Source organism: Drosophila rhopaloa, unplaced genomic scaffold, assembly GCF_018152115.1.
Source record: "Drosophila rhopaloa isolate 14029-0021.01 unplaced genomic scaffold, ASM1815211v1 contig_163, whole genome shotgun sequence".
Classification (NCBI taxonomy): domain Eukaryota; kingdom Metazoa; phylum Arthropoda; class Insecta; order Diptera; family Drosophilidae; genus Drosophila; species Drosophila rhopaloa.
The window spans coordinates 14,500,971-14,525,629 of NW_025335043.1; the positions used below are offsets into that span (position 1 = coordinate 14,500,971).

A 24,659-nucleotide genomic window follows, 5' to 3' on the forward strand; every position below is an offset into this window, starting at 1 on the left:
TGCGAGTTTAGAATATTCTGAATTTAAAGTCCGACTTTCCCCTCGTAAACTTCAGCTGTCAAACAGTTAACACCACTTACAGCTGCGAGCCGCGTCGCCGCATCCTCCGGTCGTCGTCGACGGTCAGCACGGGACTGCCCTTGTCCGGCGATCCTGGGGAGTCGTCGTTCTGGATGTCCTCCGAGGGATGTGGCACCCGGAACGAGGGTCTCCGCGACCCGGGCAGCTGGATGGGGGGCATGATGCCGCCTTCGCCCGGAGACCGCTGCAGCGCAGGTGTGGCGCCACCCTGCGTCAACCCGGGGGCGAACACATCGTAGGCGGATTTCCTGTGGGTCAGATAGTGGGTAAAAACAGTGGCCTCTCTTCCTCCTCCTCCTCCGGAAAAATCCCCCTACCTGCGCGGCATGGCCGGAATGCCCAGGCCCGCTCCATCTGCCCCCAGTCCCAGCGCCGGTCCCCCGCCGCCCATGCTGCCGCCCACGGGGCCGGTCTTCATGTCGTCGTCGTAGCTGTGCTGCCGGGCCACCCGCGACCCCCTCCGCGACTGCATGCGGGACAGGGGCGCCCCGAAGGGGGCTGTCCATCCGCGCCATCGCCCCTCGGCGGACTGTTGGAGCGACTGGGCGCCATGCTGCGGCCGCCTTTCAGTTGCTGGAAGGGGGTGATAAAAGGGTTAGGATGTTCAACAAATAGCTTTTCATAAAAGGATATTGCATAGATTTTAACTGCTTTAGTTTAGAATTTGTAAGCGTGAGCTGTCATTTTACTAGTTTCGTAATCTACATATTCAGAATCGCTTAAAATAATTATTTAACTCAAATTTTTACTTTTCCTTGATCAACCAATCCTCAAATTATGCAATGTGAAATCTTCTAGTGATCAAAATATATTTTATATATATATTTATTATTCTATAAAAGCTAATAAATATATTTTATATGTGTTGTAAATGCAACTAATTAAACAAAGATTGCAAAACCATCAAAAATAATTTTGGTTTACTTTGAATTCTAACCTGTTGATGAAAGAAAAGCGTTTCTTTAAAAACAAAATAAATATTTTTGTATCATTTGGCGAAATACAAAGGACAACTAAAATGCTCTTTTCTTGTTCAGTATGCGGTAAAATATTCTTGAGTTAATTAAACCTATTAAACATTTCTTAGGACTTCTGATTTCATGAATGCTTTATTATAGTAATGAAAAGTTTTGCCAGAGTTGACTTCTAGCCTAAGCTGGATTTAAAATTAAATCAACAACTGAACTTTATTTTATTACTGGGGGTTATTATTTTATTATAATTATTTTATTGTAATTATTTTATTGTAATTATTTCAATATATTTTTTAACAACTTACCCGTTCCAACTCCTTGAGCGAGGCTGGCGATACGTCGGAGTGGCGCCGCAACTCGGGACTTCTCGGCGGGGCGAGGGCTGCTCCGTTGCTGGGCGCCAGCGTCTGCGTGCTGCTGCCCAACTTGGCGTCCGAGTGGCGCCGCTGCAGTGCCTCCAGCACCGGGACGTCCAGCATGGAGTCCGTCGAGTCCTGCGGAATGCACACACGCGAGGCCATTTTCCGGCGGCACACGCTGCAGCGCCACATGGTCTGGGGGAAAAGGGAGGAGGCGGGGAGGGAAAATCAATTGACATTGCTGTGGCAACGCGGCATCAAGTATACGCAGCGTTAATTAAAATTTGCAGCTTAGCGCTGGAATCTATTTGCGGCCGCACACAGCGCTCGCTAATATTTATTAGTGGCCAGCGAAAGCTCAAGAAAACCCATTATGCTGGGCTGCGAAAATAAATATTAATTACTTTCAGAACAAAACTTTTCACCCCACGGCGAATGGCGTCGAGCACGTTGCAGAAAAATCCTATTTCCAGGACCTCCACACCCACACACCCGCACACCCACACACAAATTGAAGGGGACACAGGTGCACCTGCATCATCGTCATCCCCTCAAGTCCGCCTCGCTGCATTTTCCACTTCCTTTTTCCTTTTTCCGCGGCACGCCCGCACAATGCTCGTTACATTTCCACCTGGCTGCTGATTCATTTTGCCCAGCGGCTTCAATCGTCATGTGTGTCACCCCGTCCCCTCCGCCCCCTCCTCCCATTTCCACCTCTTTTTTTGCCCCATATTCAATGGCTGCCCTGGCGGAAGCTGCCGCCATTGTAATTAAGTCGCTGCACGGAGAAAAACCACCGAAAACGGTCAGCAATTCGGTTTTATAGGTTGCAAGTTGTGGCATGTCAAGTTGTCTGTTAGGATGAATGGGAATTTTGTGTGATTAGGTATTAGATTGCAAATGCTTACCATTTACTAAAGGAGATAATCATTCTACCATATTTGTAATTTCTAGATACAATTTTTATATGAAATTTCAATCAACCAAAACTCTTTATATAACTTCAGAATTATTAATTTTTAAAACCCTTAACATTTGTTTAGGAAGTACTGGATATCAATTCAACAAAATTAGTTGTTTAGTTATTTTTTTTTCGGTGCACCTATGCACATGGCCGGCACTGTACGCCGCAGCTGCGACCTGAAACTAGAGCCCGGCTCTGGTTTATTGCCTCCGTGCTCCCCAGTTGCGTGCTCTGTAATTACACGGTGCTGCAGTGCGGCAGTGTGGCTGCCAGTTCATGATCCCATCGAGAAATCGACTGAAAAGTTATTTCCTAGCTGCCACAGCAACGTCAGACGAAGAAGAGCAGTCAAGCTCACTGCATGCTCATGGAAATTTAAGATTTATTTTGCGTTCATCGCGTATGCAACGGCAGGCGGAAATCGATTTTGATGTGCGAGCTTAGGTCTAAGCAGGAAGTCGAGCATGAAGCGGCAAATAAGCCATAACAAATTTCAAAATAATCAACACTCACTCGGAAATCTATCAGGAATTTCGGTTTGTCAGTCCTCGTTTAATCAGTAATCGTTTATTGATTATGACAATGTTGTGACAAAGTTTTCAAGATTTTATTATCTCTAAATATATAAATAAATCTGTCATTGAAGCATGAAATCCTTTTACCCTTCAAGTTGCAAATGCTTTTCTCAGAGATATTATTAACGTCGTTGGCAATGCAAATTAAATCTTCCACATCATAACTTTTGCCGCTCAAACTGGTGATTTTTAATCACTAGATTTGTACGTGGCATTTCTGTGGTCTATTTTATGATTGGCTTCCAATTATTTTGGCAACTTTCGAAAGATTTACATGCGACACTGATTTGTGTAGCGGTTGAAAAGTGGTTTAATTGGTCAACTAACAAGCCATACCAAATGTTAAGCTTTCATTTGAAGTGAATATAGGAAAACGATAAGTGGAAGTAAAACAGGTATTTGAAAATACAAGTACTTTATTACCATCTCCATTTCTCCGAGTGACTGAAATCAAATTCCCATTTGGCATTGACCATAAGTAGAGTGCATGAACAATCGCATGGCTGTCTAGTGTCCAGTTTACCAGTATGTATGCTCTAAATGATTATTTCAGAAGCGAAGCCTCTGAATGATATGGAACATCCTCCTCCACATCCATCTCCACCTCCATCGGACCCATAATTACGCTGGGCGGGCATAACAGGCGGTTGTTGTGGGCTGGTTGTGTGCTGTATCCTGTAGTCAACGCCCATGAACATCAATTTCAATTAGCCAAAGTGGCCAGGTTGACAGACAAACGTTAAATTTTATGTACAGGGCGTTGGCGTGGCTTCTTGACAAATTACCACAAGTTCGGGTGAAGACAATGTTGCACGGTGTGGTTATCAATGATCATTATGCGGCAAGTGTTGACAGGAGATGGTAGAGAACAGGAGAAACAATGAACAGGGAGCAGGACATCGGACTTCGGACATCGGAGGAGTGCAACCGAATTCCCCTACCCTCCAAAAAGGGGATGCCATTTAATCTCGTTAATTCGGCCTTTATCTTGTTAATGTCCCGCGATGAATAGGCCGCAGTTAGGCCCAGTTGGCCATTGTCACCGAACCCCTTTCGCCACTGCCCGTAATCTAATTTATGTTCACTGACCCATGCCTCCCCTTGGTTGCCACCCACGCAGTCATTATCACGGCAAACAATTTTCAATTCTACGCTTTGTTTTTCTAAACGACTTTGCCATTTTAGGATGAGTGCAAAAAGTTTCTTTGTCCTTAAATGACAACTGACGGAATACAGATACAAATCACATTTTTATATGCATCATAATATTTGGCATTATAAAAACTTTCTTTATTATTCTCACAACATGTTCTACGTTTTATATCGAAAGTTTCTTTCATTAAGAATTCATTTGGTTCACCAGTTATTGCAGTTATTTCTTTGACTTATAAACAGTAATGAAGTAATAAATTTATATATTTAAAAAGTGTCCGATAGAATAATTTGATAAATTACATATTAAATGAGGACTAAAACAAGTGTTACCTCGTATATTTTGAAGTCTTTGGGAGTAGTTTAATATCACATATTAAATTATTCTGATTTTTTAAGTGATATTCCCTTGCTTAAGCCACCTATTTTCCCCCAGTGCTCGACGCCCTCGACTATTTTCTTATTAATGAAGTGCCGCCGAGAGCCTGTGTTTATTTTTGCCGCGCAACTACTCGACCATGGGGCATTGCCTAGTGGCACGGAAGGTGCATCCTGGTGCCCTTTTTCCCTTTCCCTGTGTTCCCGCATCCCATGTCCTGCCAACTTACCGCATCCTCGTGCTCGTCCAGTTTGCTGTAGCTGGCGCAGTCCTCGCACACCCGCTGCTGGCACTCGAAGCACGTCTTGTGGTAGTCGTCCGGCTTGAAGGACTTGAGGCACACCCTGCAGGCGCCCGCCCTTCGTCCTGGCTCCTGTTTGGCCGCCGCCCCGCCCCCTCCGCCTCCGCCCGTGGTCGCCGAGCTGCTGCTGTTATTGTTGTTGTTATTCAGACTGCCGCCGGACTCCTGCTGCATTTGCTGCTGGCTTTGATAGCTGGGCGAGCCGTAACTGCCGCTGGTATCCGCCTCCGTCGGCACCAACGAGGGGCGTGGCGACATTTTATTAACTTTGGAAAGAGAGAGAGAGAGAGAGAGGGCGTTATGTTATGCAATCAATTAGGAAGGCAACCAAGCAAAAAGCCAACCCTCTGGCTCAATGGAAACTTGTTGACTGCATGGACTGACCCAAATGCAGTGTGTGTTTGCCATACCATTCTATGTTTAATTTGTTGTCAGCACACATAATTTGTTTGGTCTGCTAATTGCCCAAGCGACTGGCAATGCAATAAATGAATTAATAATCGGCTATAACGGAAATTTTCGACAGCCTTCGTTATTCATTAAGGGAGAAGGCTAAAAGGATGCAGTGTAAATGGCAGCCAAATTGCATTTATTGCAATCGGTAGATATGGCGAAATAAAAGGGAAGTTGGTGATCTAACATTAAATAAGATATATATCATAAAAAATAGTTAATTTATATTTTTACCAATAATGGTTATCCTAGATGACATTGAAACCAAATGGAAAATATTATGTAGAAGCAAAGTTAACATTTGGCATTAATACTATATATTTACCTACTAACTGGTATTTTAAACAAACATTTGTAATGAAGGAAACTTAAATAAAACCATGTTGATAAATTAAATAAAATATGAGTTTGCCTGTGCGACTAAAGCACTCTCCTAAATTACATGAAATCACTTATGCAACATTTGATTTTTCATTCTAAGTGAGTTTTTTCTAGAACGCTAAGACCCGACAAACTGAAGCCTTTTTCCCTGAACTGGCACACATTTATATGATTATATGAGTTTATACAGCGTGTGTGTTTTATATATTTCACCCTTGAGAAAATGGTGAAAAGTTTTATGCGGCCCGGAAAAAGTCGCGGTGCATTAGTCACAGTCAGGAGACAAGGACAAAGGCGTGCTTTTCTTGTGTGTGCCCTGCATTGCTCATACGCACAGTTGCACCTTGTGCTTTTTCACCTTTTGGCAACTCACGCTTGACATTTTTAGCCGTAAAAGTGGCAAAGCAAATATAAAACAATGCCAGGGAAAACCTGCAAGGAAAAACCTTTTTTTTCCTTTTTTCCTGTTGCGAAAAGCGATTTCACCTGCTCAAGGGAACACTCAGGCAACAGAAAAGATAAAAGAACTGCGCAACTATTAAAGTATCTGCAAGTTTTTCTGTTTTTAAATTATGTGTGAGCTCCTGACTGTGGTTAGCCACAAAAAATCTGGAGATTTGCCAACTGCCACGAAGCGCACTTCAGCAGGATGCATTCTTTGGGGAGTTCAAAGGAACACAAGTGCCAAAATATTTGCACAAATTATGTGCGCAAATCTGTCTCTTTCTTTTACGACACTGCTAAATAAACATCATGAAACGAGATTTCATTTCGTTCTAATAAATCGAATGGCTTGCCCATAAAATCAAGAATCCACAGCGTTCGCTTAGCTGGTGGCAAACTAAAATGTGATAAAAATAACACAAAAGTCAACACCACGTTCTCATGTTTCCCGCTGCTTTTGCTGGTACTACATATTAAATAAATACAGCAGGGCCTAAAAAAATAGTGGCATTGACATGCATTTAAACAAAAAAACATAAAATATATCAACGGCTTTTTATATAAAATAATTCTTATCAGGGAAAAATATATATCTGATTATGCGTTCTTTTACAAGAAAAATGGCAAGTGCTACAGAACTAATGCTGATGTTCGATGCATATTTTAATAGTGATTTGTGGTTAGGTTATATTATGGTTTATTTTATATGAGTAAATAAAAAAGTTCAGTCAATACAATTTTTTATAACTATTATTTTGAACAGAACTGTAACTATAGCTGATGCTGAAACAGAAGTCCACCGAATTTATTGACTTCTTGGCAGCATTTATGGACCCCATAACAATGACAGTGTGAATGTCGATGACTTGGCATTGCAGTAACCACTGACCCCTTGCATAATTCAATGTGCGATGCAAACGAGCGTGAGCATCAAATATTGCGTATACGCGCCGTTAGCCGCCGAAAGCTCATCGCCAAGACTGACGTGCACTCGCAAAAACACACGAACACACAAAGTTTGCATAAAGTTTAGCCAGCAGCTTTACGGGCACTTGTATGAAAATTCATGCCATAAATTCGCATGCACTTACGGCAAGGATAACCGGCAGGATAACTTACCTTTGTCTGTGACGGTGAGCAGCGAGGAGGAAATCGTGGCCTTCATCTTGTTCAGGGCCCCCGTTTGGGTGGCCCCGCCCCCGGAATCCGCCGCATGTTGCTGCCGTTCGCTGGCCTGCTCATCGGTGGCCACCATCTGCGGGAAATAACAGAGGAAAAGCGGAGAAGGTGAGAGGTCAGCGGGCGGGGCTAAGCAAAAGTAAATGTGGATAAGTATTGGCGTATCGAGCTCTGGGTTTGATTTGCGGCAGCTGTAAATCTTTATTCGGGTCTCGGCTGGCCATGAACATAAAACGTGGTTCAAAACGATGAGATTATTGGCCGTGTATTACTACGCCAAGTTACCCGCTTTCATCAGCTAAGAGACTTATGCAACTGCTGTTTTTTTATTAAAAAGGTTTTGAGGTATGTAATCTGCAATGGATCAACTAAACCGATTTTAAAAATTCAAATAAAATGGGTAACGTGATTAGTCTAAGGCAGTATTAAACACAAATAAACAATATGTATTACCAAAGGTTATGAATTAATAAGAAACTAAATAAATTGTATTTTGTTATCGCTTACACACATTGATTTCATTAAAATTAAATTTCCTGGCAACCTTTCTTTTGGTATAAGGTTAATATAATATAAGCAATTTCTTCAAATCATTTTCAAATCCCGCAGCTTAACTAAACCAGACGAATATTATCATTAAATTCATAGGAAGGCAGCAGATTTTCCTGTGAGTAAGGATACAGGTTATTATCCTGGTGTTTTTCAGATTCTCCGCTTTTTTTTTTTGCCCAGTCATCACGGGCACGCAGGTGAAAGTAACGCGGTGCGTTTTATTTGATTTTTTCTGGGTCTTGCTGGAGGCGTCTGAAGCGCAACAAATTGCCAAGAAATCGTAAAGTGTGGCAAGTAATTTTTGATTAAACAACGGAGGACCAGCCAGCAGCCGGAGCGGCTTTCAAAAATTGCCGTCATTCTTTTTAATGCATACCGAAGGTGTGAGAAGGGGGATTCACCGGGCTTAGCTGTGTGTGTCTGTGTATGTGTGTGTGTGTTTATGTTTCAGAGGGAAGAATAACAATTGGAGGCGACTAGCCGACCAGCCGAGCCCCGAAAACATAAGTGCTGCTCTGCTCTGTCAGCATTTTATGAAGTGGAAATTTTCTATTTGCCAAAGCGCCAACGAAACCGGAACAAACAGTCGCTCTGTTCTCTACACAGAAAACAAAATATGGAATGGGATTTGATGTTTACTTAAAGTAAAGGAATATTAAGATGATATAAAATATGAATAAAATTGAATCATATAAAAAAGTACAAAATTTAATGCATTACATTTAATTACCATTTATTTATCAAACCTCTAAAAACTGTTATAAGTGATATTGAAATTTATATCCTTACTGAATTGAATTATTTATTGGTCTATTGATATATCTCTTAACTAATTGTCTTTCTATATGTAAATGTATAAGGGTCTGTTTAATGTTTAATCTAACATATATTGGTCATGAGAAAATCCTGCAATGGATTATAATATTTTTTCCTATGCATTAAGGACGGCCCATATAGGACCGCCTTCTCGCTCGCACTGCGCAAATTACACTAAGTGCTTTTGGCTGCAGCGTTTTCGGTTGTCTACCTTTTGGGGGTGGGGGTTTATAGGGTTTTAGGGGGTTACGAGGGGGGATTAGGGGTTTCAGGGGGCCCAGGGACTCTAGGTCCCAAACTCTGGCTGGAACTAAGCGGCATCTAGTGTCAGATTATGGCCGCTTTGTGCTCAGCTTGGGCTACATTTTTGATGATGTCATTTGATGTCGGCCTGGTAATATTCATGCTGCGGATTTATGGGCTCTTTCATTTTCCCTGCCAACTTTTGCGGGCAGCCCATGGAATCTTAGTGTAACGTAGAGTTGAGGTACCCAGCTACAACCCAACCAACAACCAACTTAATTTATGTGCTCAGGTGTCTGAGGCTATTTTTCTTGCGCAAGGGTAAACTACTCCTCTACATTCCTCTCGCTTTTCTGCTCCCCACACAATTATTGCCGTGTTAATTTTGTCATTTATTATGATTTTTTGCTCTGACGACGTCTGGGTCTTATGGCCCGAAGCCGCAAATAGTTTCATGTTTAGTGCCGAAAATTATGTGTTGACGTTTAAGAGCTGCTGTTGCCGCTTCCGTGAATTTTCCTCCGCTTTTCCACTCGCTTTTCCTCCACTTTTTCACTCGCTTTTCCGACCCCTCCACCATCAGAACAATAATATGGCGCGCAATATGTGCGCCCTTAATGGCCGCAAAGTATGCTACATAAAACAGCAGTCAATGCGAGATGAAATGAGGAGAAAGTTGGTCGCCAGCACGGGGAAAGTTGCGCCTTGTCTGCCATGATTGAATGCGTTTGCATTTCGCCAGGACAGACATCCTTGCAGCCGGAATGGAAATCAATAGCAACTGAAATGAAAGCAGCGAGCAAATACTTTGCCACTTAAAAGTTGCACACAAGTTTACAACGAATGTCTTACGGAAAACGTCAGTGTGCGGTGGAAAAAATACAAGATACATTTTCTTTAACAGCGCTTTGTTTAAGATGAATAATGAATAATTTAACTAAATATTTAACGGCCACCCCTGAAGTTACTTCTTACATTTTGAAATGATTATAGTATACTATGTTATACTAAATTTAGTTTTATTTTTTTTTAAACTTCTCACCCGAGTAATAAGTAGTTTGTGGGGCAGGCACGTGCTTGCCATTGAACCCAAGGCTCCGTACTGCCTGTTGCAAGTTGCCTGTTGATGTTTATGGCCTGCACCCAGGCACAATAAAGTGCAGCACACAGACAACGGCCAACCTACTGGACACGTGTGGTCAGGATGGCATGGTCAGGATGTAATGGCCAGGATCTGTCCACAGCTAGACGGCAACCGCAAGCAAATGTGTAACGAGCCAAGTGCGGCAGTTGCTGGGGAACTTTACAGCGGCAGGACTATTAAGAAAATTGCTGCAAATAAACTGCAGGAGGTGGTCCTAGACCGACCTCACCATTTATGCCCCAGCGAGTGTCCTTTGATGTCCTGCGGCCCCTTCGCATTTGTCGCCGCATTCCAAAATACCCCGACTGGCTGTTAGGCATTTGAATGGCAAATAGAAAAAGTTTGCCAAATCCTTTTTTGCCAACAGACTTGCTAACAGACTGTCAACGGCTCATCATTGTCTTGAGATGGGTTCTTTTCTGGCTGGCAGGCTGTAGAAGTTGGAGCGCTTTGATTTCGTGCTTCATTTGGTCTAATCAAACTTGGCGAAAACACAAAAATCTGCAGCACTTAGTTTGGCTGGCATTTGCTTGTCAGCCGGCATTTTCCCAGCCCTTAATTTCCAACTTGGTTTTTATTAACTTTGCAAAGAATTTTGTGCCAAACAGGAATTTCTACGGAATTTACACTCTTCGAAGGCAGCTCCTTCGCTTCCTTTTGTGTGTTATTTTTGGCTTCACACCAGCCCACCAGCTCATGTACCTATAATTTTATTCTTTCTTTTCCCCCAATCCCGAAAACAATTTCCGCATTATAAAAAAGGGACACCAAACCCAAAGCAGGTGCTCGGCAGGATAATTGAACCACTTCGATTGCCGCCAGTCCGTTTGCGTTTTTATGTGTATTTTTGATATTTTTCGGGCTCATAAACAAAAGGGAAAATCAGTCAGGCGGGCAAAGCATTTAAAGGGCTTTTTAATTAAAAAGTTTTGTTTGCCCTTCCGCAGGGCGTTTGTTTTTGAAGCCTGTTTGAAAAGGTCTTAAACGATTTGAAAAGCTCGAACCTTATCCTGCAGTTGCTTTGTGTATGCAATTTTTGAAAATAATAATATCAGAATAACATTTACAAGTTGTTAGGAAGTTAAAAAATTAGAATAAAAAGAACTAGGTTTTCATAAAAGATTAAATAAATAATAACCAGTTATTAAAACTTTTTAACAATAACTTAAATATATGTTTTTATACCCTTGCAGAGGGTATTATAATTTCAGTCAAAAGTTTGCAACGCAGTGAAGGAGACATTTCCGACCCTATAAAGTATATATATTCTTGATCAGCATCACCAGGAGAGTCGATCTAGCCATGTCCGTCTGTCCGTCTGTCCGTCCGTCTGTCCGTCCGTCTGTCCGTCTGTCCGTCTGTCCGTCTGTCCGTCTGTCCGTCCGTTTCTACGCAAACTAGTCCCTCAGTTTTAAAGCTATCTGCTTGAAACTTTCCCAAAAGTTGTCTTTCTATTGCAGGTAGTATATAAGTCGGAACGAGCCGGATCGGGCCACTATATCATATAGCTGCCATATAACTGAACGATCGGAAATGCCATATCTTTGGTGTTTTTAAAGTTAGGAAGTTGGGATTTTCTATGGGTTTTATTTTTGGCTAAAAAATCCGACCTGCCAAATTTCATAAGGATCGGACGACTATATCCTATAGCTGCCATATAACTGATTGATCGGAAATGCCATAACATTGGTGTTTGTAAAGTTAGGAGGCTGGGATCTTCTATGGATTTTATATTTGGTTAATCAATCCGACCTACCAAATTTCATAAGGATCGGCCGACTATATCCTATAGCTGCCATATAACTGATTGATCGGAAATGCCATAACATTGGTGTTTGTAAAGTTAGGAGGCTGGGATCTTCTATGGATTTTATATTTGGTTAATCAATCCGACCTACCAAATTTCATAAGGATCGGCCGACTATATCTTATAGCTGCCATATAACTGAACGATTGGAAATGACATAACTTTGTTGTTTTTAAAGTTAGGAAGTTGGGACTTTTTTTAAGTATTAAGAATGCATCATATGAATAATTTTGGAGAATATAATTTATAGAATATTCTGCAAGGGTATATCAACTTCGGCTCCGCCCGAAGTTAGCTTTCCTTTCTTGTTTTTATTGAAAATATCAATTGATGTTTAAATTTACGATTTTGGGAATTTTCCACCATTCAACATTTAAGTGTATGCACTTCTTGAACAGAGGCAAACGAGTAATAAATTCGGTTTTATTGCATTTCATTTGGCTGCTCATTATCAGCAGGGAATAATTAAAGAATCACAACTGGCGGATGAAAATGAAATTAAGCATAAATTACGAGCTTCTGCCAGAGACAACAAGGCCGGTGCGCAGTGATTTATATATTCATTAAAAATCGAAGTGTCACTTACCTTCTTCATGAATGACATCACATTTGTTGGCAACATTTTGACGGCTTTTTTACTGCGTTTTTGTTTGGTTGAGAATTGGTTTTGCGTTCGTCGTTTTCCGTGTGTATTTAAAGTGCAATTAATCATGCATCCGCCGTGTTGGACGTTGCGTATACGTTATGTTCGCTTTGTTCTGCTCGCTGGTAAGCCGGTTTAAGTCATTTCGATTTGGATTGTTTTCGTTTCTCTTGGCCATGCTCTTGTGTATTCTGTCCTCTGAGGGCCATTTTTCATTGGCCATGTAAATAGGCATTGACATGGGGGATATTGGCACTCCAGTTCTACATGTTGTGCCTGCTCTCGATCCGGATTGATTTATGTGCAGCTCTAGTTCCACTCTTGGCTTTTAATTAACTTTGGCCATAATTCACAAACGTTATTATTGCCGCCGGCTGCAGCTGCTCCTTTTTGGTGGAAAACATGGAAAGTACACCGAGAAAGAGGCGGAAAATTATAATTAGTCATTTGGCAGTAGAAGGCAAGTTGCACGCGGCGCTTAAGGAGCTCAAAACACGGACGTGTAATGGTCCGCCCGACTTACACCGTACTTAGCCGGGCTCCATAAATTTCCCTACGATAACCATCAACAGTGTTTTGGGTTTTCCCGCTCCCCATAACCAGCCCACCAATACAGTCACACACACGCTTATGCTGAAAAGTGGCGAAAGTTTATAAGGCGGAAATAATGTGTCGCCCGGCATGCAAAAGTGCCTTTTTCATTGTGACCTCTATAATAAGTTGGCCCTGTTAAGTGGGTTAGCCAACGAAACCGTAAAGTTAGTGCCCGAAACTGATTTTCAATAAGTTATATTAACCCTGTCCCAAGTTAGAGCTTTAATAGAGTGAAGTTGCTTTGAAGCCACTGTTTTAGGAGCAGTTAGCAGCGAAACACAGGGAAAAATTTTATGAAATTTGGAAACTAGTATCCATTGGTAATAATAATAATATTTTATGTTTTAGAAAATCTAAGCTATATTCATTACAGATTTAAATTAAAAATACATTTAGAATGGCGTTTTACAATTTCCAAATACAAAATTTGAAAACCCCAAACAAGATAATTAACAAAGCTTTTTTGACAAGTTTTAGTATTCATTAAATTTTTATGCCAACATAAATATTAAAGAAATAAAAAATGATTTTTTAAAGAATTTTTTCTCAGTTCATGGCTGCTTTGTTAAGCTCTTTGGCTGACTGATAAGCTGCTCCAGACTATCGCCATCAAGCAGAGCAATCAGAATGCTTTGGCCAGCTTATCGGGCATTCACTGCAGCTGGGTTGTACTGCACATAAAGGGGAAACTCGGAGCTGGCTTTGCTGTTTGCCTGGAAATGGAATTATTAAATGAAATGACCCACATAGCAATTCAATTGTCGAGCTATCCGCTCGATTTGAGCTGCATAGGGATATATGTGCATGCTATAGGGATATATGGGGCATTTGCAATTCCCAATTCCCCAATTCCCATTGATGTTGCCGGGACAACGGATTAAAAGCAGAGGGATGCCGATCGAGTTTGAAGTTGCAAACTTTGAGCCAAGTCATTGTCACAGAATGCAGTTAGTCGACAAGGGTCTCTCTTTTTTTGGCCATTCGAAAACTTCATAAAAATTGATTCGAGATAGTTGTCGACATGGGGAATGTGTTTACGCCCAATGAAATTCCCGACTTTCCAAATGAGCTGGCGAACTGTCGGGCAAACTTTTAAATTGTATTTGGGGAAAAGCGAAAATTAGTTGCCGCTTGAAGCTGTCAAAATGCCAGCGACAGGACATGCATTCCGCGCAGCGAAATCAGGACGAGATGATTTTTGGAGGAAGATGTAAGGCAAAGTGTTACAAGTGTTTGTTTGAGGGCGAGGAGAGAGGGGGTCCTGGGGAAAATGGTTGGAAAAGGGGCGGAAAAGCGACGGCAGGCTCTCGTGCTTACACAAGCTTAGCGCGCAAGGATGTGCTCATAAATTGTAACTTTCCGTTGCCGTCGTCGTTGTTGTTGCTGTTGGTGTTGGTGTTGGTAACAAGCATGAAATCACATAAACACACACACACACGCACACTGTGAAATCAACAGGACGAAAGGACGAGGCCGGATGCTGGCAAAGTTTCAGCCAACTTGGTCGGCTGTAGTTGGCACCCAGTTAATTAGCGCGAAATTGGGAGAATGAGTTTCCGAATCGGGCTCTGGGCTTTGGGCCAAAAACGAGCTGCCGGCGGCCAAGAGCCTTCGTCCTGTGCATGCTAATGTAACTGATCAGATTGCCATTAGCATTAAAGGACACTATGTGTGTGTGTGTGTGTGTGAGTGTATGTTTTGGATATAATACATGCATTAAATAAAGTCCAACAAGATTTATCAACCACTCGCCTAGATCCTGTGCAGGACCCGGGATCCAAGGACATCGCAATTGTCACGCACAGGCAAACAAAGCTCGGCCAAAACAAAAAAACAGGCAGTAACCGTAGCCAAATCGAAATTGAAACGCTCGCATATAAAATAGAGTGTACTACACAGGAAGAAATTGTAAAAATTAGTTGCGAAAGTTTTAATTTTTTCTATTTTAGAAAAATACAGCAGAAGGACATGGATATATCAACATGTCTAGTAATGCTCATCAAGAATATTTATACTTTAAAAGGTCGGAAATGTCGCCTTTACTCGTTTAAAACTTCTAACCAAAAATTATAATACTCTCAGCCAGAATATACTGAAACTTTTTTCCTGTGTATCTCTTGTTAGAATATTTTTTTCAAATTTGTTTTATATTTTTTCTGTGTGTGTGTGGGCTGCGGCAAACTTTCAATGCCCGGCAATTTATTGGGACTAACGTCACACAGGGTGTCAAAGTGAATTGTTATGCCGGAACGTGCATGGGACACAAATTAAGTGCAGGCCAGTCCGAAATAAATGGAGGAAAAATACGGCAAAAGCAATTCCTCAGCCAAATGAAGCGCAACAGCTTTTGAACCGGGAATAAAAAAAAAGAGATGGACCAAGAGCAGCATCAGGTCCAATTGCAGTTGAGAAATCGCAGCGCAGTTCATAAATAAACCGGACAGCAGGAGGCATCGTCAGAATCGCCAGAATCACCAGATTCAGCAGCAGGCGAGCTGCGAAAGGGAAACCGACCTCATGAATGGCATGAATGAAGCGTTGTCAACAAAGCCAAGCGATGGGGGATTTCCCCGGCGAGTCTGCAGATAACAAAACCCGGGCAGTGTGGTGACCTCCTCCCTTTTTTGTCCTGTTGCTCGCCTTGTTAACACACTCCGTGCTCCGTTGTTGTGGGCTGAACGCCAAAAGGATAGCAAAGGATATTAAAGGATACCGAAGGATCCGAAGGACCAGAATAAAATGAGTGCCGAGTTACCCACTCCTACCAACACTCCATCTCTCAACTACTTGAGGTGCCTGCACAGAAAGTGTGCGTGTGTGTCACTTGAAACTATGAAGAATCATAGTTTATCGATCTCGGGGAAAATTAATTTGCCTTTCGAGAACATGGGAAAGTTTTGAGGGCATAGCTTCAGAGAGCAGAGGAACTTTCAAGGAGCGACAGGGAAATCCAATAACACGTGCAAGCTGCCTTCAAATGTTAAGTTTGGGAATTCATTAATTAAATACTTTAACCAGTTCACAGAAATAGAATTCAGTCTAAACAAATGTCTAAAAGCATGTTAATTAATTATTAATTAATTATGTTAATTTACAAAAAATTTAAATGAATTGGTTTTATTTCATTTTAAGTTTGTTTAAGTGCTAATTGCCTACTTAAAATATTTAATTCGCTCCCATTTTATATAAAGCTAAAGGAGAAAGATCTTACCGTTTTATTAACATATTTATTTCCTAAGATTGAATTAAAGTATAAACTATAATAAATAACTTGATTATAATAAGTAGTTGCGAGTTTTTCGCACTGTGTGGCTGCGGTAGGCAACATTGTTGCCAAAACAGGATTTTTAATGAACCTGCGACCGCGGCCTGTTTGCTCCTGGCCATCCGCTCATCAGGACATGGACATGGACATGGGCATCCACGTCCAACGGCCAAGTGGCAAACGCACGGGATGTCAACGCCATGGCTGGCTAATTGACAGAGACGGGCTTACGTGGCGGATACTCGATCTTGCCGACCCCCTTTTCCTGCCGCCTTTCGTTATCCTTGGAAAGGTTTAATTGCTGGAAATAAACAGAAGAAGTTCGAGGATGTTGTGGGCCGACCGAACAGATTGCTGCCTGATTCTGATTGTGAATCCGAATCCGAATTCGAGTCCCTTTCATGCAGCACATGGCCATTTCCATTTACAATTTCCCCAGGATTTTCAGGATTTTCGCCATGCTGAACACGTACGCGGCAAAATGAAATAAAACTACGCCCACCGAAACGCTCGGCTTTTTCAGCAGGAGTCACAAACAAAGGCTGGCAATCGTTTAAACTGCTGCCAAACTCAATTATTCAAATGCCAGCGAGTGGGGGGCGTGGCCGCGGAGAAGGGGGCGTGGCAAAGGTGCAGGGAACGTGGCTCATGTGCTTCAAGTGGCACTCGCTTTGCGGTCGCACACGGCGATACTTGCAACTTGACATTTAATCAAAGCAAAAGCCTAAGCGAGAGTCCTTCAGAAGGCTCATGCCTCCTCGATTTCCCCTCAAGGACCTGCGTCGTTTTGCGGTCTGGCCGCAAAACTGTTGACACGTCGTCGTTCTCCATATCTGGTCGACTGTATCCCGACTTTCATCTTAATTGAAATCGAATCAAAGTGTTTTCGTTCAACAAATCAAATTGTCTGCTGCACGCATTGTTCGACACAATCTGTTTTGGCCAACTGTTGCCACCAACTAATGACCCGGCATTGTGTTCTGGCTTCTAGGTTTTACACTCAATTTGCTGGTATTGTGGCTTATTGTTTCATAAATTATTTATTAGAAAATTTTATTTGTCCTCGTTCTCGTTCTCAGTTTCGTTCTCTTTGTTTGTTACTTTGGCCCCAAGGGAATTTGACCGGGCTTTGTGTGTGGAGATATTTGATTATAAACTGGAACAGAAACTGAAACTACAACATGGATACACACACTTCACAATACCAGTTGTTGCGTGCCACGACTTGGGCAATTGGATTATGGAACCAATGTTGTTGGTCCGAAGTGCGTTTGATTCCTTATCCTTCTACAATTCCTCCTGCGAGTGGACAAAGCTTTTGGGCAAGGGCTTATTGGACAACGCAATCCCATCGCCCAAATGCACTGTGCTACACAATCAATATCAAACAACTGGCGAGTGCTTGGCAAATATTACACACAAGCTCTGTTTGCTATTAGGAGGAATTACGCATACGCAGTGTGCACATCAGACATTACGACAGAGAGAGAAATAACAATAGGAACAATTTTCTTAGCAGAAATACCTTTTAGTCACTACTAATAATATGTTATTATCCATAATGACCATTTATAAAACTATAAATCTAGTAGGAAAAATGTTCAATATTCAACTTTACTAAAGTTCAGTAAATTTCTTAGGTCTTCTCCAAATATTATATTTCTATTCAATATTCAGTTTATGAAACATTTTAAGACTTTATAATTTTAATGCAATTTTTTGTTTTGCATAAAGTTTTTTTAACAAGCTTAGCAAAACAAACTTTACAAATGTGAGTTTATGTTGAAAGTTTCTTGTTTAATCCCAACCCTTTTTTACTCGTTAATTAATGATTTGAAGAGCGGAAGTTAATATTTAAATTTAATATTCTGATATGAGTGAAAGTGCTGTGAAAAACACACACTTTTTAAAGGGAAATAAGAATGTTTTTCCCGTGAAGAGCAATAAACTTAGTGCCAAATCAACTTGATATGGATATGGGCACAAAACCCCTGAGCTCGCCAGGTGCTCATTAACGCTTTGTAAAATGTGCAGCTCGACGACTATTTTCTTGCATGACAACACGCAACGCTGCCACGCCCCCTTTCCACTCCCCCTTTCCCGAGGGGGCGTCGCATTTTCGCATTTATGACGTCGCGCCAACGTGTCAACCTCATTAGGAATGCGTGAAATTCAACACAGTCTCATCAGAATTTAAGGGCAGAGACAGTGCGTAATTGTCGCTTTGTCGCATAAAACCAAGGAAACGCTACTTAACTTTTATATCAGAGCATCATTTCTAGGCATTCCCTGATTTATTCGCTGCAAAAACTTTATATTAATTACGCACGGCTGGCATAGAAAATTAAATCAAACGAAGCGGAGAACAAAAAAAAAGTGTAGGGTATAAAAACCGAACCTCGTAATAACAAAGGCCCCGACAAACCAGAAAAAAAGGCTTAATGGCCGTTAAGCGATGGCACGACCGTAAAGATTTGGGCAGACTGGGATCCTGAGAGCAAAGTGACCGCAATTAATTAACCACAAGGCGGCGAATGCCGCTGGCAATAAAAAATAATTATAATTATTTTCAGTAAGTGCTCGCAAAATGAGACTTGTACACTCATAAAACAAGAACCAAAAGACCTAAGTGTAAAAACAATTTACAAAAAATTTGTAAAGCACTTTTTTTTTGATTAATGTGAATTTTTGAATATTTATTGGGTTATATGTATTTTATCCAATTAATAAATAGCTCTTAGCTCTTAACACAATGACACATTTTCGGGAAAAATGGCAATCTTAAATGCCTTGCAAAATTTCTTGAGTTAAACAAACTTTTAAAAAGAAGGTAGACATAAAGAAGGGTTTGGGGTTGTTTAACTTGGTTCTAAAATACTATTTATTATTTATGGTAATTTTTTTGAGCAGTAATCAACTGACAACATTTATGAGTGTAGTCTTAGAAAGGATATATTTTGGGGCAAAATTCCACAAAATAATATAAAGTGCTAGGCATTCATTGCGTAATTAAATGCTGGCCCAAAGTGAGCAGGGCAAAGGTTAAGCTGACTGGCTGTCAAGGCCCGGCCTTTGTGCTGAAACATATTGCCAGTTAATTATTCAGCATATGCATGAAGGATATACCAATGTCAGTGTCAATGTCGAACTGTCGGCCAACTAAACAAGCCGTAAAAGCAGCTCAACGGCCTCATGAACTTTTGCAGCGCATCTAATGCGAATTCAATGTCGTCCTGGGCTTCCTTGAACCCCCTCCCCCCCCAGCCTGCCTTCAACTCGTCCTTGGAAGGACGACCTCGTGGCTCGTCAGCAAAGTCAATTAAAAATGTGAGCACAAACTAAATAAATTGTCATAAATATGCAAAAGAGCACAAAATACAGTTTCAGCCAAGGACTTGGTATCTCGGACTGAAGTCATTTCTTGTAGGTCCAGCAGCATTATGCATAATCATGTCTACCCATCGATATCCCTGACTTGGGCGTATGTCCTGTCATTATTGTTATTGCTCGCACTGTCGTGTAACAGTTGTTGTGCTTACTTATCGCACCACACACAACATGTGTCTGGGCTGTCGCAACTGTCTGTCTGCGGTTCTCTTCTCTGTGAAAACCCATTTTCCCCGGCGCCTTCAGCTGTCTCCTTCGGATCCCATTCCCATTTTCATTCCGACATTCCCTGCATCTCACCACAGTAAAGGCGCAGTCCCTTAAATAGCATTGCAAGTGCTCGAAGTTACACAGTGGGAAAACATAAAAGCAGGTCATACAGTTCTCGTATCTTTCCATACTTAAATAGCATTTGCTTGAATAAAAGTGCAACCCAAAATATAAAAGACAGAAGTAAATAAGGTATTATTTAATTTCCTTAGTTTAATTTTTGTTCGGCAGTACTTTCCACCATTATTATTATATTTTGTAAGTCACACAAAGCTGACACCATCTAATAATGTCTGTCACAATTTCTGACAGCTGACCTTAAATACATATAAAATAGCTGCGAACAAGAAAGTGATATACTAATGGGCAAAAAACCCATATTATTCTCAATTACGAATGCAAATGTATACCCTTCGAGTGACTTATTCTCCTGCAACATTTAACAAATCTGTGTGGCCGGAAGGTCAAATGTCAGACCAGCAGACAGACACTTATTTAATTCCCCACAATCGCACACAATCCGCCCTCCCAGTTTGTCCTTTTCTGATTTATTATTTATGAAATATTCAGCACTTATATTCATTAATTTGATTGCGATCCGAATTGATGCATTTTTCATATGGTCTGCCAAATTAGGTTTTAACTTTCTAGTGAAAGTGAATGAATTAAATCGGCAAATTGGGCTAATTCGGTCTGATGAAGCAGTATTTACACGCGATTTCGGGTTCGATTGCACGTTCCCTTTTCCAGGGGTGCATTTAATTAAATCAGGGAAAGTCGCAGAGCCCTCGGGGCATATTGATTACAGGGTCGCCAAAAAGTAAACATGAATCCTGTTGATTTATGACAAATCGAGAAAAGTAAACCACACTCTGCGTTTGATATTTTCCTTGTGTAACATATTGCGCATACGCCGCATGGGCAGTCACAGCCTCAAGTCATTTTTCATGATAATGTACTTAACATACATATTAATCAAAGGCACAGAGGGTGGGCGTGGCAACCGCAGCGAAGGCATTCTGTTATTGAGCCCCACAATTTAAATTGATCCGCAAGCAATAGCAAAGTAATAATTGCTGTGGTTTGGTTTTGCCAGGACGCACACAGATACTGGGATACTGGCACCCGAAGACGGCAGCCGAGACCATTATTCGACCGCACATCCTTGCCAGGACTCTCTGCTCTCGGGCTGCGGAATGCCGCAGGCATCGCATATTGTCCGGATGCCTCGATTCTGCAACTCAAACCTAATCATCTGCGCACAGTAATCCCATCATTTGTAATGCAAACTCATTCAGGATTGTGGTAGGCACACTGGGAAAAAGAAGTCAACCGAACTGGTCATCATTTGGATTTGTTTCCTTAAGAAAATTAAAATTTATATGTTGTTCTCTGTATAGCATAATTCAAGTCAAGTTGGGCTTAGCATTTATTTCTCTGTTTTGGGGTAGTACTTTCTTCATAGGTAAATTCAAAAAAATAACTAAACTGTTGAATAAATATATTCCAAAGTGGAAAAAGTTAAAGGTTTTTAAGTTATGAGAATTAATATTCTGTTAAAATATCTACTTTACTAACTGAAATCTACTACTGAAATCAATACACATTGCAATCCTGTAATAAAGGCGATTAAAAACCTAATGTTATACATAATGTAAAGATAAGAAACGAATATTGTTCTTTATTATTTTCCCGTGTAAACCCACGAATGCAAAAGGTAGTTTCAGGCCTCTCATCTGGCCATTGTGGCAACAAATTACCTGTGCGATTTGATTTCATTTCCGTTCTGCTGCCACCGCCTTTAGCTTCATCTGCGGTTCAGGATGGGGAATTCTGCTAGGGCAATGGCTACATTTGTAGTTCCAGATCCTTTTCCATCTAAATCATCATCAGCGCGAAGTCGGCATCATGCTGCTCGATTTGTTGTGCATTCGGTTTTTTGGCTTTCGATTTCAAATCGGGCTGCGTGGTTGGAGCCCAGCCCTGCAAGGATATGAGCGGAGGAGACTTGTTGTGAGCATGTCCTGGCATTAGACAGCTGTCGAATGTGAAATGTGGGGCATAAATCAAATGTCATATTCGGCCGAGCGGAAAACACTCTGCCTAAACTGCAATCAGGCAGCCCAGCGTTTCAAATTCATCAATTTTCATTCAAACGGAACCAATCTTATTTAAAATAAATTTAATTTGCACTCCTCTTTATTTGTCTTTCCCCGGAAAATAATAGTTGGCAAGATATTTGATCTATTTTCTGCTTATTGAAGCTTGTTCAAGATTTTATAAGATTATATACTTTAGTTTGGTTTTTAATTTAAGATATATGCAAATTTATTTGAGAGCTTTTGACACATTCTATTATCGATTCTGTTTGAATGGACCCGCCCTATTAATACTTTATCACAGCAGCTGACTTTTCTCCATTTACTCCGAGTACTAAGTACCTACTAAGCCCCAAAGTGCAGAGAAAGTATATTTCTATCATAAATTCGGCTGACTTGAAAACTTTTCGACGGCTGTGGCATTTGCGGCCCTGTTGCTGTTGCTATGTTTATGTACATGGTAGATATATACACTTAGTAGATGTAGATGTAGCTGGATCTGAAGCCTTCTTGTGGCTGTTGTCGTTACTCTCGTAATTATGAAAGTTGGCCAACTGGGCTGCGGTCTCGCGGTCCTTGGGGCATTCAAGTTGCTCCACAATGCTCCGCCTTCTTTTGGCGCCCTCAAGTATGCAACGGCAAATTGTATATACGGAAATTGGGGGATACATTTTTATATACAGAAAAGAGTGTGGGAACAGGACATCCTCATTACGTTCAAGTGGCACATTTAGAATGCAGAATTTCTGTGGCCGAAAACTTTGAGCGACTTAGAGGCTGTTGTTGAAAGTTTATTTAAATTACTAAATGAGAAATGTAGTTGTTGGCCGGAAGTTGTCGTCGTCGTTGTCGTTGTCAGTCGACGAGAGCTCGACAAAAACAAGGGCATAAATTACACAAAGGCAGCTGCAGGACCAAGTCCTAGTCCATTTTCGACAGCATCAAAGTCACTCAAGCACACGGGCCATAGTCGAAAAACTTGGCCGAAAGTAAAGTATGCAAAAAGCCTGGCTGGAGTGAAATTATGAAGCACTGCCAAATTCGTTCAAATTGCCAGACAGCCGGGCCGCCAGTCAGGCAGTCATCCAGTCATCTAGTCATCCAGTCAGACATCCTGGACGTACGTACGTGCCGGGAGCTCTGGGCCTGGAAAAGTTAACCCGGGCCACGTAGCCACCTCACTTCGATCCCCTCTCGTCAACTGGTTTCTGTTCAATCAACAACAGGGCTCTATTGCCGGGCATTGTTGCCGCCCTCCGCTTGTTTGTCTAAGTGAAGTGAAGTGTGCCAAAGATATTTGCGCCCGATATGCGTCCAGGCATTTCGGGTTAAGGCCTCGCCCCAGTCACTCTTTCAGTTTCAGCTCCTAGTCGTACACAGTGCGAAAATGTGGCGCACTTTGCTCAACAAGTGGACTAACTAAAAGCTGTTGATTAAGTTCCTTAGTGTTTTGAAGTATTTTCTCAGCTAATTAAATTTAAATCTTTTGTTTAACTGACAAGAAATTAAAACAATCTATATGTAAACAAAAGTTACTAACCCATCATCCAAATATTTTTGGTCAAGGTCTCTCTCTGTAATCCCCAAGAATAGTCAAAGACCTGCTTATGGCCAAATGACTGTATCACTCAATAGCCAGAATATGACAAAGAGAGTACTTGGGCTCGATGGAGCAATAACCAGGCTGGCAAACAAGTATTTCACTTAGAGCGCCGCTCTGTCTAATGAGCCATCCTTTCAGCAGGATTTCGCTTCCTGGCAGCGGAAGAGCACCGGACACACGTGTGCCTTTGATTTGAATGCGACAAAAGAAATTAGTTTCATATGCAGGGGGTTTGGGGAATTGTTCATGCTCCAAGGATTATGTGGAACAAATACAATCAGGCGTAGGGACATTGTTTCTTTCTAACGAATCATGGATTTTCCTTGTTTTGAAGTGACATAACTTTGAGCTGAAAGTCTTGTTCCTCAATTCTCAAGGGGCTTGTAAAGACATTTTAAAGGGTCATAAAATATTTAACAAATTCAATGTATTTGTTTACGTTATATGTTATATGTCAGACTTTATTTCTACATCGTGCGATTTTCTATGAAAATTATGGTTTAATTCTCCAAAAATCTGTCGATTTTTTTCCAAATTTCAAAGTTTCAAAAACCAGCACTCCTAGGCTCATAGCTTTTCCTACAGACATCCGATTGCAAAGTGGCATATCTCTAAATGATTGTGGCTTAATTCTCAAAAAATCTGTGTTCAAATTTTGGTTTTTATTTTTGGGTCGATTTTTCGTCATTTTAATGATGTTACCCCTTTCCAAATATTCGGAAAATGGCTTAGCTGAAAAGTGTCAAAAACCTGCACTTCTAGGCTCATAACTTTTTCTATAGACATCCGTTTGCAAAGTGGCATACCTCTAAATGATTGTGGCTTAATTCTCAAAAAATCTGTGTTCAAATTTTGGTTTTTATTTTTGGGTCGATTTTTCGTCATTTTAATGATGTTACCCCTTTTCAAATATTCGGAAAATGGGTTAGCGGAAAAGTGTCAAAAACCTGCACTCCTAGGCTCATAACTTTTCCTACAGACATCCGATTGCAAA

General features: G+C 41.2%; 1 protein-coding gene across 1 annotated transcript in view; it reads right to left on the reverse strand.

Annotated features, from left to right (window-relative positions):
• The window catches only part of LOC108038744 (regulating synaptic membrane exocytosis protein 1), a 69,012-nt gene that overhangs the window by 30,815 nt on the left and 13,538 nt on the right, over positions 1-24,659 (reverse strand). The window contains 8 exon segments of the mRNA XM_044458239.1: positions 81-329; positions 399-573; positions 576-654; positions 1,361-1,609; positions 4,714-5,051; positions 7,183-7,318; positions 12,391-12,833; positions 21,724-21,946. Coding sequence (XP_044314174.1) covers positions 81-329; positions 399-573; positions 576-654; positions 1,361-1,609; positions 4,714-5,051; positions 7,183-7,318; positions 12,391-12,516 — 1,352 coding nt within the window. The 5' untranslated portion in view covers positions 12,517-12,833; positions 21,724-21,946.